Genomic DNA, 17,406 nt, shown 5'->3' with positions numbered 1-17,406 from the left:
CTTCATGCTTATCCCAAGCAGGGTTGCGAGGGGTGCTGGTGCCTATCTCCAGCTGTCTACAGGCGAGAAGCAGGGTACACCCTGGACGGGTCGCCATTCAATTGCAGGGCAACACAGAGATAGACAAAAAAAACAGCTTTTCACACACACACTCACACCCTAGAGAAGCCATTCAACCTAACACCATGTTTTTGGACTCTGGAAGAAAGCCGGAGTACCTGGAGAGAACCCACACATGCTCAGGGAGAACATGCAAGCTCCATGCTGAAAGACCCTGGGCCAGGAACCAAACCCGGAACATTCTTGCTACCAACTGTGCGACTGAGCAGCCCCCTAAATATTAAAACATTTTAAAATTGTGCAAAGTTAATACATATTTTTAAAAATCTCCCTCTCGCTACTAAGGGTGCTGCAATACCCCCAGCACCCCCATTTCCTGTGGCTATGTGTTCTACAGCTTTTGCCTGATAGCGTATGTCAGTCTTAACCCTTAGATCTGCCTCAAGGACATGGGTGTTATAATTCTAGGCTTTTCTGTGATTTAATTGAACCATACATTTCTTTGATTGTGTCATTATTCAGCAAAAAGTTGCAATGCTTGTTTAAGTCCAAATATAAATGGCATGTGGATTTCCACTGATTGACCTCACTTAAAGTCCTGGGATTGAAATACCTTGAATTTGCTTTACCTCTTTAAAATGAACCCTGGGTAATTTCTGTCCTTTTTTGTTTACATTTCTCTAAATGGCTGTGGAACATTTCATTTAAATCAGCCTAATGACATATGGGAAGTTTTGAAGAGGACTGCTCTACACCTCCAGTCCAGGGGGTGGCGGTAATAAGAAAACAATGGCCAAATGACTAAATGCCTCTTCCTATTAAAAACAACAGGTGTCATTATTACTTATTGCTCCTTTGAAATTAATGTGGTATCAAGTAGAAAACAACGACTACGCGCAGGTTTTACATTTGACAAGTGAGTGGAATTCAAATCTGGAATCAAACTGAAAACCCTCCTTGTGCATGACTACCCCTACTCTACCTACGGCGCCAACTCTTCCAGTTAATTCAGAAAGTCCTGACTAATGCCCGACCAGAATCATGGCAGTAGTTCCTGTCTATTGTAAGAAACAGGGAAATTCTACTGTAGATTTAAACCCCGTTTCTGAATAAAAAAGGAAGCTGCCTGGATATTTGTTCCAACATGATAAGGTGCCCGTTTGCAGTCTTCAAGGTCCAACACAACTTAACCAAAGACTAAATTGCCTCATCAGCATTCAATCTCATCCCCAGGCCTCTACAGAATGAATGAATGAATGAATGCTTATGAGGGAATTCAACCATTCAATCCAGGTGTGTTGGATGCATCTAAAGGTTGCAGAATATCAACTGTTCATGACTGGACTTGGCTTAAAATAAAAAAAAAATGAAAGTTTTGTTTTAAATAATGATGTAAACCTCTGATTGAAAGGTTACGGTTTTATCCTAATTTATTTACCGTAACCTTAACAAGGTGAGGGGATTGAAAACCAGCTGTCATTTAAAACAACGGTCAAAACAGCTTAATTAGTAAGAGCGTTTTAGCCAAAGCAGAGATGCTTCAGCGTGTTTCCATGATAATTGCTGTCTGAATACTGCAGGCAGTAAGGAAGGAGGTAGGAAAAGAAGCCTATTTTCTGTCACCTGTTACTATGAAGTATGGTATTAGAAGAGCTTGATGGAAACAACTGAACTTAAAATAACTTTAATAAAATGTCACTTTTCTTTTGCACTCACTTCAGCTGGTTTTTTACTTTTGTGAAAAGCGTAATCGTGCTAAACGGAAGAGTTGAATGCTGTCCAGAATCTGCACAGCAGTCCAGATCCTCTTTTCCTATCAACAACAGAGTCCTGATTGTAGACCCTAGCAAAGGAAGGAGGAGATATATGCTATAATTAGACCAATCCGGATGGAGCCCTGGCCTGCAGTGGTTCTCTCCTGATCCTCAAGTACCAATGCCCTGCATGTTTTAGATGTCTGTCTTTTCCAGCACAACTAATTCAAATGATTGCATGACCAGCTCAGCAGCCACCAAGGTCAGCGAAAGCCTGTTAATCATTCATTCATATAAGTCGAGTGTTTAACATGAAGGACACGCTGAAAACATGGATTTAAAACCTCTACATCAGGGCTCTAAAATCAATCGTTTCTTATATTTCCTTATTTATTCATGTCTATTTACATATATTTAATTTTTTTTATCCCTTTTAAAAGCCTTTTTGTATAATAAATGTTTGGTTTGTTTCTTCTAAAAGAGATTATAATGATGCATTTCCTACTTCTTCTATAATATTAAAGTCTTTGTTAGTTTTAAGAAGAAAGACAATGATTTAACACGTATTCATAAATGTAATTTTTGGATCTAAGGTAAAAAAAGAAGAAGATGAAAAGTGAATTAAGTGAATTACAGGTTTAGTTTTGTCTGTAATTCTGTTTCTTTCCGGATTGCTGTGCAGGTTCTCCTCATCCTGTTTGTAATTAAACCTCATAAAATGCTTATATCTCTCAGGTGGAGTGAATTTTGTGCTCTGTTCAGCTCTAAGAAAGCTTAATGATATCAGAAAATCGTTTGGCTGGATTTTCTTCTCGCTTCATCCACCCTAGCTTTAATAAAACATCCTAGCTGGTTCTCCTCATTAAACTTAGTTACTTTAGAGAAAGCTCTATGACATTTATCTTCTTGAATATGCAGACGCTTTTGCATTATTTAGATTTCCATTTACTCATTTACTTAATGTGTGCCAGTCTTTTTTTAAGCTGCATTTTATATGTTCACATACTATCAAGCTGGAGGTGCAGGTTTTAAAGCTACAGTGTGTAATAATTACAGGGATATAAAGTCAGAAATTTAATATATTATACATAACTAAGTTATTTATCATCACCTATGAGCTCAGCCTTTTAACCATAATATTTGCGTTGCCTTAGAATTCGTTATTTATAATTACATAGGAGCGGGTCTCGCAGCCATGGAGGCAGACATCTTTGCGCTACGGCAAGCGCAGAGACAACAAACTAGCGATTGCGAGATCTCCCATTACGCTCGAAAATAACTACGGCAAGTTGAGAGAGATTAACGACGGTACTGAACAGTAGATGGCAGTATTATGCCTGAGAAGCGTTTAGTCTGCCTGAAACCAAAGAAGAAGAAGAAGCAGGTATACTGCGCCTCAGTAACAAGAAAGGTGAACAAGGCGGCAGGCGTGAGTGACTTTGCAAACTGTTCGGCACTGTGTGGCCAAACATCAGACGAATGGAGGATCATGCCTACTCTGTATAACAACGAAAAGCGGCGGACACCGAACCCCCGTCATCTAAGAAGCGGAAACACGACGAGAATAAACGCAAGCGTGACAAGAAACGACAAAAAACACGGATCAACATTGGCACGGCATTTACACGATGGAAGTCACTGATGGAGGAAAAAGGTTTTCAAAGTGACGCTCAAGTTGCCAGTTTTCTGTTGGACAGGTAATTAATCCTACACACACAATTGTCTAATATCACTGCAGTTTTTGGAGTACAGGATGCTCAGACCTGTCTAAAACAATAACATGCTGCGTGATGATGCTGCTACTCTCCAGTATACTTATTCAGCAACGTCCCTGACGTTTCACAGGTAATGATTCAGTAATTTTCTGTAAAATAATTTTCTGGATATATACCTCGGTTACTTCTCTCCGGCTCCTTTGGAGATCTTCAAGCCTTTTCTCCTCTGCTCTAGTCACCCCGCTGGCTCCCCTCTCTCGCCTGGCCCTAGCTGCACGCCCACCCCGGCCTCTCTGCCTTCTTCCTCGCCTTGTAACCCCCGTGCCACAAACAAGACTTGGACTCTGTAAACGGGGAATATATATTCTTCCAGCGAACACAATCTCGCTGTTAAACTAATGACTACAATTACTTCGTCTGTTTATATCATCATGCAAAGCAGCTCACCAAAACGTCACAACGACGTAGAAAAAATAACGGGTATATTTATTATCTAAAGTCTACATGAAATCTATACCCTACACAGACTAATGAAATACTATTTGTAAAATTATCTATGTAAACAAACCTCATCACTTGAGAAGGTAGGTCATTCCGACGTCGAGGAAGACATTTTGTCCCGTAACGCTCGCCGTACTGTTGGGGGGGAGAAGCGGTGGGGGGGAGATGTTCATGTTGCAGCAGTCTGCGGTCTGGACGTTAGATGTCGCTGAAAATTACACACTGTAGCTTTAATCTTCTACCCATTTTTAGATCGACAGGCATGTCTGTTATTACATGAGAGTTTTTGCCATGTGTTACTCTATGTTTTCAGTTAAGTTGTTGGATTTCTTCATTCATCTCGTGTGCCTGTATTTCAGGGTTACTATAAGCGTACTCCAGCCTACATGCCCATCCGCAGACGGGAGCGTCTGGGCTGTTTTCCTGTGCCGATGGTCCACTCCACCTTCCTGGTGGATCTGAGGAAAGAGGCCTCCGGTCAGCTGGCTTTTTACCCACCGCACCCCGAGTACAGCTGGGCCCTGGATGACGTTATCATCTTCGCTTACTCTGCTCGTATGGCAGGTGGGGAAAAATGCCTAAAATTGCCTCTACGTGTTTCAATCGGCCCGCACATGTCACATTGTTTTCATTTCTCCCTTTCCTCAGACGTGCAGATGTACGTATGCAACAGAGACAACTACGGGTATTTCCCAGTGCCGATGCGTTCACATGCCTCCATGCAGGATGAAGCAGAGAGCTTTGTGCACACTCACCTAGAGATCATGGGTGAGTTGTGTTTTTGTAAATGCGAGTATATTGAGTGTCATACGATGATGGGCATCACTGGTAGAAATCCCTTAGATTGATTAGGCCTAGGATTGCAGTAGCATGAAAAAAATCCCATGATAAGATTTAATCAAAATCACTGATTTGTTCCCTGACATTTAAATTAAATATAACATAAGCATATTTTGTGAATTATTTTGAAGCTGACCATAGTTAATTAGTACTTTTAGTGAGGCTGAAATCTCAAAGCAGCAACTCACTTCAAAGCATGAGATCTTTTAGTCATTTAATGTATAAATAAAACCTGTAGGGGTTATATCTACATGTTAATTGGATATTTGACAGTTATTCTAGAGAAAACGTTTTTCTGTTCTTCCATCTCAAATGCCATCATCTGAACTTTACTAAACTCCTGAAGTTTTAACTGAAACCGTGCTTTGGTCAAATGAGACAAGAAGAACAACTCCAGGTGGATTTGGTGTAAAACAAGTTAACTGGACATGTTTGTGTAATGTCACATGTCTAGTCTAGACGAAGTGGGCTCTGGAATCCTTTTGAAAAAGCATGGCTTCATCAACCTTTAAAAAAAGCAGGAATTTTTATAAGCAAATGGGAATGCTCTTTTGTCAAAAGAACTAAAAGTGTGAGAGCAGTTGGTCTTTAATCAGGAAAATTATCCAAAAGATCTGGAAAATTCTAGATAATGTAATGAAATAAATATAACTGAAAACCAACTTCTCTGAAATTGACCTGCAACGATTGAAATTCCTTTTTAGCTCGATCTCAAGTTCTAGAGTGTTGTTAGTTGAAACAATCTAAATCTAAAAGCTGCAGGATATGGGCCCCTAAAGGCTGATTAATACTTCCAAACTATGTCGTCTGTGTGTGTGTTGCAGTAATTGCAAATGTCTCCACCTCTGCCGCAGACGCTCTGATGCACCTCTCCAAAATTTTAGGTGACGCAGACAATGCCGCAGGCAGGAGGCCTCTGATTGGTCAAGTCTAAATCCGCTCTTCACTGTCCGTATTTCCTGTTTGGTACCTTACCAGCTTATTTTGTTTGTATGACTGCCATTGTAGAAAGCGACTCGTGAAGTTGGACTAGCTAGTGGAGCGAGGTGCGCGGGAACACTGGGACCTTTTTTCCACCTGGATCCCGCTCTTTTCCGAACCTCATGTCCCTCCGTTGTCGGACAAACTTTCCCCCACTTCCTCACCGCCTCAGCCGTATCTAGACACACAGCTAGTTTGTGATTGTCGCTCTGGCGCTGTGGCGTGGAATAACATAGCGCAGACTACGCTTCAATATTAGGAATAAATCAAAAATATCTGCAACAAGCTCACTGCAACACACTGCCGCAGGGAGTATAACCGGTCCTTAAGGCCTGGAGTTTGAGGCCCCTGATCTAAAGAGGAGCATTCAGCTCTTGCCAGTAACGGTTTCCCAAATATTTCCGCCTGAAATCTGAAAATAACAGTTATTTTTTAAGGGGTCACTAAGTTTCTATTAGGGGATAACCATTCTCTATTTGTTTAATAAAGGGAAACAAATTATGTATTTTTATTCAAATGAATTGCTTAAAATCTGTGTGTTTAATGATTTAATAATTAAAAAGCTAGCTTCTATGATTTAATTGGACATTTGATGGAGGATTTATTTATTTTATCAGGTATGTACGTATTTTATTAGACATTTGGTTAATAGTTTCATGATAAATTTATTTAATCATACCTATGGGGTCATATCCCTTTTTGAACCTGTTGCTATAGAAGTGTTTTAAGATAAGATTAGTGTACTCAAAGAAAACGGACTGATGGAAAGATCCTTTATTATTTATTTGGATCTCATGTCTTTAGTTTTAGGGTATTGCTAAACTGAAAGAAGCCAGCAAGTTCACATCGAAATGAGATTTAGTGAAGGGAAAATGGGTTCAGAGCTGGATCAGAGAATTATAAACATTTAGCTGAAGTTGGTGCATCTGCTTAAACTTCTACTGCAGCAGCCTTCTGTGCACCCTATGAATTATTTAAATATGCAAACCTGTGCCGCTCAACTAAACCGAGTATTGAATGCTTCAGTCTCAGCTGGCTGTTTCTATGGGTAGATAATTTAACCTTTAGTTTCACAGAGGATCAGAGAGGGAATCGTAATGCTCAGGCATTGGCAAAAGTTAAATAAACAGTGACATGTTTAATATCTTAACATTTAAAGGGATTGATTTGAGGATTTTTTTTTTAAATAAAAGCATTTATTAAAATAGAGATGGTGTAAAAACATGAAGAGGTTAGTGAATGTCAAGTAAAGGGTACTTGCTTTGCATTCAGGGCAAACAAAGCACAGATGCTGAGTATATGCAGATACAGAACAAAATGTAATTCAGCATATCCATTGCAGCATCGTGATTTAGACTTACAGCGGTCAATCAGCAGTGCTTGGAAATCGGTTGATTTTTCATGTGACGCAACCGTGGCATTATGAAGAGCACTGAGTTTAAACACTAGTTGTTGCGTTGTTGTTGAACTTTTGTTCTGAGTGGACTAGCATCTTTCCCCTGTGCTTGATCATTGTTTGGTTTGGTCAGAGTGTCCAAAACTTGTCCAAAAAAATTATCCGAGAACAGAGGGAGGATGATAGAGCATTCTGAGCTCAGACAGCAGGAGCAGGGAATCAGTGTGAGAACACCGGCAGAGAACACCGTAACAGAGATGAGGGGGCTAGTCACGCTGCCCTCTGGAGCTAAGGAACCACAGAGATCGCTGGGCAGACAGTTCACTGGAGCGGGGAGACAAAGCAGCTCAAGAGCGGAGGAGCACAGTGGTCGATAGAAAACCTGTCAGGGAAACAGCACCAGGGCAGGAGGAGGCTACAGCTGAATGATTCTAGCTGGGCTAGCTATGGAGGAGTAGAGGAGAACGGAACGTGGAATAAGTTCACGTAGCATAATGCTACGTTTAGACCGCAAGCAGGGCAAGGCAGCAAAAACTAATGTGCTGCTTCATTAAGTTTAGTTCTGACGCGCCGCTGAAGCATCTTTGCTGCTCTGGCTGAGTGGTGGTGGTTCTGATGCGCGATGGGCGGAGCTACCCTATCATCTCTTTGCCAGTAATAAAGGCAGCTATATTTGTTGTGATCAGTGGGTAAAAAGTAGTTTTAATATGTTTTTAAGTGAGAAAGTCCACCTGAAAACCTCATCTGTGCGGTCAGTTCATCCAGATTCTCATCCTGCCTTCAAATATTATTTCTCTGTCGGAGCCGCTCAGACCCTCACCTCTTCCCAGTTTGCTACAGCAGCTGGAAGGTGTTTTTATGTACATAATCCAAACTGCAGGAACCAGGACAATAAAAACAAATGCCGGCACATTTTGGCATTTTAAGGTAATTTAGGCATTAATAAACTGTTTCAAAGGAGTGATCATAGTGATCTCTTATCATCAGCTATGTGTCTCTCTCTCTGCCAACTCCCAGATCAGCTTCTCTGATTGGCTGATGTGGCGCGTCGAGCAGCAAAAGTTAAATTTTTCCAACTCCAGCAGCTGCTGCATTTGCAGGGGGTCCCGGGTGTCAGATGCTTAAAAGTTAACAACGCGCTGCTTCAGCTGCTCAAAACACGCTGCGGGACGTTTTGCTGCGCCTTGATGCGCGTCAACCATTGACTTTGTCTGTGAACTAGCTGATCCTGCTGCCTCTGCTGCTTTAGGTGTGAACGCAGCATAACAGTGGCTAGCTTCCACCCATGACTTCCTGCACGAGCATTGGGGGGTCGATTCGTTCACGTGTCTGGGTACGCGCACAGGGGGAAGGGACAAGCAGACTACTATGATTGACGTGTCAGGAATCAATCGTGTACATAGACCATCTTTTGTGATTGGTTGGGGTTATTCACTGTTTTCTCACTGTAGCGGGGACCATTTATTTTAGTTCCTCTTCCAGATCTTCTATTTCACTGCTTGCTAAGCAGCTGAGGAGAGATCTTTAGGCCAGATGGGGAAAAAAGCATCAGAAAAGGTCTCGTACTGCACCTTTAAATGCTGAAAGAGAAACCCACTCAAACCAGTTATTATACCAAAACAGTAAAATATGTCTAATAAATTTGTAATTAGAATTAAACCCCTTTTTGTCCTTTAATATGTTCTATCCAGAAGACCTCAAAAGGTACAGTGTTAGTTGGCTTAAGTTCTCTCCTTTAAGGAACCTTTTGATTATTAATCGATTAATCTAAAACAGAATCGACAGATTAATCGAATTGAAAAATAGGCATTGGTTGCAGCGCTAGGAGCTTTAAAACTAAACTGTAACTGTTGTTGGCTTTACCCTTTTTGCTCAAGCAAACATATGATTAGAGTGAAAACCTTGGAATCTTTTTCTAGACCAAACTCCCCTTCCTGTAAGCAGACATCTTGTTTTTCTAACATGGTGTGGGTGTGTTTGGTCCATAAGATCAGCAGTATACGGTGTGGTTACCAGCTCAGTGTACTGAGGTGTTGGTTAGTCGGTCTGTAATGTATGCAAAAGAACACACATTTCACTGATACTGATGTCTGTGTTAAAACTGCACCTTAACTCCATCATTCAAGCTCCAAAAAATCAAAATCTGTGATAATGTAGGTTGGATGCATTTGATTCTCTTTACTGAAAAAGTTACTCTTCCGAATCTTGCATTATATAATCTACGGTTTCGCTGTAGGAGCTCATTATTCAGTGTGTCTGTAATATTTTCCTTCAACAGTGAATCATCCTCCATTGGAGCCCTCCAGCTTCCTTTCTCTTCCTCCCAAACAGCCAAACAAGATGGGCTTTGATGAGGTATATTCACACTGCACCTGTTACAGACAGGAATACGCAACAACCTGAGCATGTGTGTGAGCGTGTGCCTTTTTTTGCACGCAGGTTTTTATGATAAATCTGGTTCGAAGAGCTGACCGTCGGGAGCGAATGCTGAGGACCTTGTACGAGCAGGAGATCAGCTGTAAGGTGGTTGCTGCTGTGGATGGCAAGTAAGTTTACTCATTATCTTCCTCTACTCTTGCTTGTGTCTTTTCTTATTGCACACCTTTGCAACATGTGGGCTTGGTGCCTGTGGAGCATCAAAACAGAAATGAACAGGCCTTTGAAAAGTAGCTGCTATTACTAGAAGTCTCTTATGCTTGATCATTCTTGAATAAGATATTTTTTCTGTTCGCACTGTTTAGTCAGCTTGAAGTAGGTTTAAATGTTTTTGTTTTTTTTGTGGAATACATTTGAAACTACATCTATAAATATTTACATAGAGTGTATTCAGATCTTATTGTCTTTGTCTGGTATTTTTACATGTTTTTCTTTTCCTGTTTTTTTCCAGGTAGGATTACCTAGATTATTTTCGTTTTCTAAATGCTTTTTAATTGGAGATTGCTTTCATCTTTTTATGGCTTACATCAGAGACAGGAGCCTACATACATGAAGATTACTGTGCCTTTATAGAAATTACGAAAGCCCCTGGGATAATCTCATGGTTTATTTAAATGGACGCTCACCTGCGGATGTTCAGCTAATGCAACACCTCATCATGTTGCTGTCTAGAGTTATTGCGGAAAAATCTCTCAAATCAGATTTAATAACAGGAACGTAGCTCTAGACATCCATGATGTTCTAGTACGGATATGAATAAAAAAACAGAATAGCAGTATGGAAGATAGCTCTATATCCTCTGTTATTATAAGCCACTTTCCCTTTGGCTAAAGGTTTTCTGTTTTCTTCCTTCACTTCACTATTTCCTTCCTTTCTTCCTTCCTTCCTTCCTTCCTTCCTTCCTTCCTTCCTTCCTTCCTTCCTTCCTTCCTTCCTTCCTTCCTTCCTTCCTTCCTTCCTTCCTTCCTTCCTTCTTTACTTTACTTTACTTTACTTTACTGTTTCAGTCTTTTCCTGTTCCTCAAGACAATGCACTGATTTGATAACTGGATTGGATAATAGCTCTTATATTCACTAGACTGAGACACATTTTATTTGTTATTTTGTTTGCAAAAGTGTAAAACAAAAAGAAATTTCGTTTGGAACAGCTCTATGGACAAATTCATCTTTTTTTAAATGTGCAGCCTTGAAAAATACTAAAAATTACTGTAAATTTACAGTTTTATCATTTTTTTTAAAGTTAGCTGTTTCTGACATTACATGAATGACAAAGATTTAACGTTTAGTATCATACACAGAAACAGCAGGCTGCTATAGTTTACATTACATTTTGAAATATTTGCAGTTTGCAGTGAGCTTTTAATCACGTACTATTTGTTGTTGCTAATGTATACTTCATTTGATAATATTCAATATAAATTCTTTTTCATTTGTTACCTGTTTTTTAACAATGTTTATCTCAGCCCTGATGCCTTCACTCACACCGCAAAGTACAGGGTTCATTCAGGCAACCATGGTAACGGTATCAGCATCACTCGATATGATGAACACAGGAATAGGTATCACATGGGATCAGAAAAAACAGGATCAGTTCTCTAATTCCTTCCTTTCTTCCTCATGTCTTTATAAATAATTCCTCATGTTTACCTTTCCTCCCTTCCTTTAAGCCTGTTCTTTTTTCTCTTCAGTGTTTTATAACAAGTTTGCAGACTGTGGAAATATCTTCCATAAATTCATAGTGAACTTTAGGGTTTTATATTTTTAAGACAACCTAAGGGACGTAATAGAATATTCTGAAGTTTTTACACTATAAACAGAAACCCTGTTTAAGGCTGAATAATGTGAAAGCATTTACTGTGAAACTCCTGCAACAGCTTTACCTAAATACCTACTAATAGCCACTGTATTACCTTATACTAAAATGTAAAAAAAATGCAGAGGTTTCCACATAATGAAGCTTTAGAGCTTCTTAGTCTGCAGAGAACAGAATATGAGGTTTGGCAGAGACAGCATATTGAATGCACTTTAAAGCAATAGAAAAAGGTCATTTAGTGTGATTAGTCCAGATTTATGCTCTTCCAGTCCAGGATCCAGTTAATGTTGCCCCTGTCAGGGTCTTTTTCCTGCACTACCTCCCTGTAGGGTGAACTTTATGATCTAGATTGGCTTCAGATAATCAGGTCCAAGATGGGTAAAATTAGGGTGAGCCGACTGCCAAATGCGTCATTAGGGCTTAACCTCTGCGACCATCCCGCTGTCTGCCTCTAAAATACAAACAAAAACCAACCGTAATACACAGCAGCTTTGGGTTCAAACAAATGCTCAGATCATCAATGCAAAGCCCACAAACAACCACCTTATTTATAAATCTAGTCTGGTATACAAAAATCTTTTCTTTTTTTTTCTTTTTTTAATATAGGGACAACAGCGCATCCTTGTAATTTATAGATTCAATTTCTAATCTGTTGGTGCTTAATCCGATCTGTTTCTGCCAGAGCTCTGAATACGTCTGATATAGATTCTATGGGGATTAAGATGCTCCCTGGATACAAAGACCCTTATCACGGACGGCCTCTCACCAAGGGGGAACTGGGTTGTTTCCTCTCTCATTACAACATCTGGAAGGAGGTGAGATACTTAAACACACCTGAGGCATTTGGGTCAATCTGCTCACAGCTGATAACAGTTTCTAAAACATTAAAGAAATAAGTCTGCTATTTGAAAAGTCAATTTTCTGAGACCAATTATTATTATTATGGCATGCAAGTATTTTTGTGTTTCTTGTTTTCGATCGAGAGTAACTTTAGATATGAGAAAATTACTTTGTTACTTTAGTTGGACTGAGTGCTAGCGACAGAGAGCTACTGCAGCTGCCGTCAAACCACCCTGCCATCTACTTCCCCAAAAAGGTGCATCTCAACGAATTACCCCAATGCTATAAATTAACTAAATACATAAAACTGAGCTATAGATTTAAATAATCCCAGCCTGAGTTAAGGCGTATCTCTCTCATAAATCCAAACATTGTCTAAAGCCAGTGAAAAAAAACTTTGGTTTTGCACACTGCAAAAAAATGAAATTTTAATAAGTATTTTTTTCTTAAAATAAGTGCATTTGTTCTTGAATTAAGGAGGTAAGTGAAACACTTTACTAATGGAACAACATAATTTACATTTGAAATAAGAAAAAAACAATTGCATTGTCTTATTTAATTTTACTGAGACTAGAGTTATCCAGGTTGGCACCATAGGATTGGTGTGTATCGGGCAGAGTTATATTGCCTGTAGATAATGGGAAAGGTTTTGCTGTTCTATCGTAGTAGAACAAAAGGCAAGGTTTCCGGGGAATTGTCAACTGCCCAAGGAGAAATTTTTGATTAATTGCTAAGAAAATAAGATTCTTTTAATCTTGCAATAAACAAAAATGTTAAAGACAAATTAAAAGATAACTTTTCTTTTTAGGGAGCAGAAAGGCAGTTCAGGTTTTGTTCCACCTGTGAACCAAAAGACCTCGCATTTCATCATGATGACCTCGCATTTTTTTTTATTTTTATTTTTATTTTATTCATTTTCTTTTTTTTCCTACTTGCTTTGATTCTGTTTTATCTTCCTATATTTTAATCATGTAAAGCACTTTGCATTGTCTTTGTACTGAATTGTGCTATACAAATAGATTTGCCTTGCCTTGCCTATTTCAAGTGCATATGATCTAAGTATCTTATTTTAAGAGTAAAAATATTAATTCCATTGGCAAATCATTGTATTTATCGACTCAAATTAAGGGTAAATACACTTAAATTAGGAAATGTTGACTTATTTCTAGATCGTTTTTACAGTGCAGTATATTATGCAGGAACAGTAAAAAATAAATAACTAAAGAACAGAAGAAAAGACATTTTCATGTATTGTACAGAACATTCCTACCAATCAAGCAAACCACTGTCATCATACCAGACATTATGCAGCATCAGCAAACATCAGTCCTGCTGGAGTTTAAATCAGCATCTTCTACAGATGCGCTTTAGAAAAGCACATTAATGTTGAGCATATCACCAATGCCATTTTTTGCCTTTACCTCCTTCAAAGGGCACAAGTGACTGTCTGTTATGCAGTCTGTAGTCTTAAGATCGTATTAGTCATATCCTTACTCTTTTGAATTAAACTGTTCTTGTTAATCTTTCTTAAAAAATCTGAATTGCAAAATCACAAAAAACATACAGCTTCTTGTTATAGTATTAAATCTGGGTTTCACTTCCTCAGTGGAACTACTTATTGATACTGCGTGAACCTTTTATAGAAGCAGTTTAAAAACACCTTGCAGTTTTTAAGAGAATATTGTTCTTTTTGTTATATTGGAGGAAAATTGAATTAAAACTGTGGCCTCTGGACATGAATAAATTCTACACTGGGCTGAATTTAATGTGAGGCCACAGGAGCCAAATGTAAATCAGGTCTGATACATATTTTAACAATCTCACAAGTAGATTCATTTAAAACAGAATTTGTTGGACTAAATGCACTTAATGTACTTAAGCCCATGTGTTGATGGTTTAGGAGCAGGTCTCCATGTGATATTAAAGCTTTAAAAAACCTTTGTTTCTCTGAGTGTTTAGATTGTGGAACGCGGCCTCCAAACATCCCTGGTCCTGGAAGACGACCTTCGTTTTGAGGTGTTCTTCAAACGCCGGCTCCAGGCGCTGCTGCAGGAAGTGACTACTCACAAGGTGGACTGGGATCTGATGTGAGTGAAGAGATGCACTCAATTAATTTCCCTTTTATATGCCATCCAGTATGTCGTATATGACTTCTCTACACTCTTAAGCTTATCTTCTGAGCATCTTCTTAGAAAAAAATAAAATAATTAAAGTTACTTTATAATCAAGACTTATATGCTATAGATTCACTCGCTATATTTACCCTGCTGTTTTACTTTCCATCCTTTTTGAGCCCCTGTGCTCCAATAAGTCCTCTAAAAATGCTGTAGTGTCACTGCTGATGCTGTGAAACCTCACAGAAACGAACCAAAACAGTCGTCTGTTAGGATGCAGCAAAAAAGTCTGGCAGGTAAACCTTAGCTGGTTTCCATTTGAATGGCCTTAAAAGTGAGCTTTCCCCCAAACAATCTCCAGGATGAATATATGTGAAAACAAGCCGGGTATTGTGAGGTAGGGTGAGGGATCTATGGTGCTATGGGCTTCCTCTTTTTACCTGGGGAGCTTGCTTAAAGTACATTGCATTATGAAACCTTATGTATAAAAAAGGTTCCTCTACCAGAAAAACTGAAAATTGGTCCATACATAGCTGGACAGTGGTGCAGTTTACTGTTGCCTAGCAGCAAGAAGCTCCTGGGTTTGATTCCCGGCATGGTGTCATTCTTCATTGAGTTTGCATGCATTCCTTCCTGATACTTGAGCTTCTTCCCACAGTCCAAAAACATGAGTGTTAGGTAGATTAGCATCTCTAACTTGCACATGTGGGTGTGCGTGATTGAGGGTCTCTGCCCTGCAACCTGTTCAGGGTGTACCCAATGTGTCGCCCATAGACTCTGGAGACAGGCCCTCCGTACTAAGCGGCAGATCATGGATGGATGGATGGATGGATGGATGGATGGATGGATGGATGGATGGATGGATGGATGGATGGATGGATGGATGGATGGATGGATGGATGGGTGTTTAAACAGGAAAACATAAAAAAATGGCCTTCTCAGTAGTACCAACTGGACCATTTATTTTTGTAGTTCCTGCTTCAACATGGTTCTAAGTGTGCATTTGGATAAAAACTAGAAGTCTTCTGACTTCTAGTCACTGATTCAGTCAGTCATTGCACATGCATATTACCCAGTGATGATATTATGAACTAATATAACCAAGTATTAATTGCTGTACCTTGAGCTTATTGTGTATATGACAACTATGACAAGCTAATATCAGGTAGCCTTAGCTTACCTTAGCTAGTATCCTTCAGTGTGATACCACTATATGGTTTCCCTCCCTCTCCAGTAAAATCCAGCGGTCTTCATATTATGGCCTGCAGGTTCAGGATCTTCTCTTCAATTATGAGCCTGACTTAAACCCACAAACTGTGCAGACAGTCCTCTGGTTTTAGTTGTGTTTGGTTAACATACACTCTGGGGGCCCTTCTCCCTATGATGACCATGCCCTCTATTGTTGTGGGAAAACACTTGTTATTTCTACAATTCAGAGAAAAGATAGGCTTGTCTACATCTGTGTAGGGATGACAGTAAATGTGGAACTCTGCTGTGAGCTGGTAAATATATGAACTTTATATTGAGGTGGGTCATACAGGGTATTTTTAGAGGAGCCTTTACTATTCTAACAGCTTTCACTGTTAACCGGATGCAATTAACTGTTGTTCAGATACATTGGACGAAAGCGGATGCAGGTGGACCACCCAGAGAAGTCTGTCCCAAACACCCACAACCTGGTGGAGGCGGACTACTCCTACTGGACGCTCGGCTACATGTTGTCCTTACGCGGAGCCCAGAAGCTCCTAATGGCTGAACCTTTGACCAAGATGCTTCCTGTCGACGAGTTTCTGCCCGTCATGTACAACAAGCATCCAATGTGAGTTTGCTCTGTCTGTTAGCTGTTAGCCTCCAGGTGAAGCTTTGCTCATCTACGATAACCTCCCTGGTTTTGTTCTCTCCCATCAGTTCGAAGTACATGGATCACTTTGAGAATCGGGACCTGCAAGCTTTTTCCGCTGAGCCTCTCCTGGTGTATCCGACACACTACACTGGAGATCCGGGCTACATCAGCGACACGGAGACGTCAGTGGTCTGGAACAACGAGACGGTAAGAACCGACTGGGATCGAGCCAAGTCGAGGAAGACCCAGGAGCAGGGGGAGCTGAGCTTCGAGGCCCAGAACTCGGACGTGCTGCAGTCGGAGCTGGAGAACGTGAGCGCGCGCGACGAGCTGTGAAGAAGAAAAAGGGAGGAGTGAAGGATGGAGGGCTTCGGCATACAGATAAGAGGGAGACAGAACAAAGCTGTGATGCAGAGTGCAGTGGAAAACATGGAGGGAACAGGACACAAAGCGATCAAATAAAGACAAAGAGGCAGAGCTGATGGGTGCTTTGTTCATGAGGAGGAACAGTTTTCCCTTGTAGATTTCTCGTTCCACTAATGGATCTTTCTCTTGAGAGATTAGATGTAGAGTTAACTCTTGAAGAGTCCGCTTACAGCTTTTGGTTTATTTATTGCAGCTGACACTCATGCCTTGCTTTAAGTGTGATCCAGTAAAAATATACTCAGTGCATCTCAAAAGCAATATAAGAAGATCTGAAAGAAAATGGCCACATATGGTTACATCTGTGCAACTCTAATAAAATCCTTACTTCATTATATATGCATAATGATGTTCAGTTTGGGTTGAAATGGAGACTTTGCAAAAATATTTACATCCAATTTTGTTGGATTGACTCCTCCGCTGTTTTATTCTTGAACTCCTGCATGTCTGCGATCATTTCTACCAAAAAATATTTTATTTTTCTAGTGAAACCAAATGATGAAATCCAAATGTTGTAACATGAGAAATATTTTTAACTATTTTTCTTTGTCTGATCATCTTTCGACCTTCAGCTTTATCTTTTTCTACCTGCCTGAGGTCTTGGAAACCAGTGTTTCTCTTTGTTGTTGCTTATCACCTTGTTTATGTAATCCCCATACATTTCTTACGCTTTTAAAGATGAATGTATTT

The 17,406-nt window shown here is 39.9% G+C and overlaps 1 protein-coding gene across 1 annotated transcript in view; it reads left to right on the top strand.

Moving 5' to 3' along the window:
- The window catches only part of LOC119798037 (procollagen galactosyltransferase 1-like), a 40,050-nt gene extending 22,999 nt beyond the window's left edge, over positions 1–17,051 (top strand). Inside the window, exons 5-12 of the mRNA XM_038307373.1 lie at positions 4,390–4,594; positions 4,679–4,798; positions 9,526–9,602; positions 9,687–9,793; positions 12,179–12,311; positions 14,296–14,423; positions 16,063–16,269; positions 16,359–17,051. Of these exons, the coding sequence (XP_038163301.1) occupies positions 4,390–4,594; positions 4,679–4,798; positions 9,526–9,602; positions 9,687–9,793; positions 12,179–12,311; positions 14,296–14,423; positions 16,063–16,269; positions 16,359–16,629 (1,248 nt within the window). The 3' untranslated portion in view covers positions 16,630–17,051. The remainder of the gene's footprint in view (positions 1–4,389; positions 4,595–4,678; positions 4,799–9,525; positions 9,603–9,686; positions 9,794–12,178; positions 12,312–14,295; positions 14,424–16,062; positions 16,270–16,358) is intronic.
- The last annotated feature ends 355 nt before the right edge of the window (positions 17,052–17,406 follow it).

Source organism: Cyprinodon tularosa, unplaced genomic scaffold, assembly GCF_016077235.1.
Source record: "Cyprinodon tularosa strain WSP-4 unplaced genomic scaffold, ASM1607723v1 ctg608, whole genome shotgun sequence".
NCBI classification, from domain to species: Eukaryota; Metazoa; Chordata; class Actinopteri; order Cyprinodontiformes; family Cyprinodontidae; genus Cyprinodon; species Cyprinodon tularosa.
Note: the sequence above shows the minus strand (reverse complement) of the source record. Positions and strands in the feature narration are given on the sequence as shown.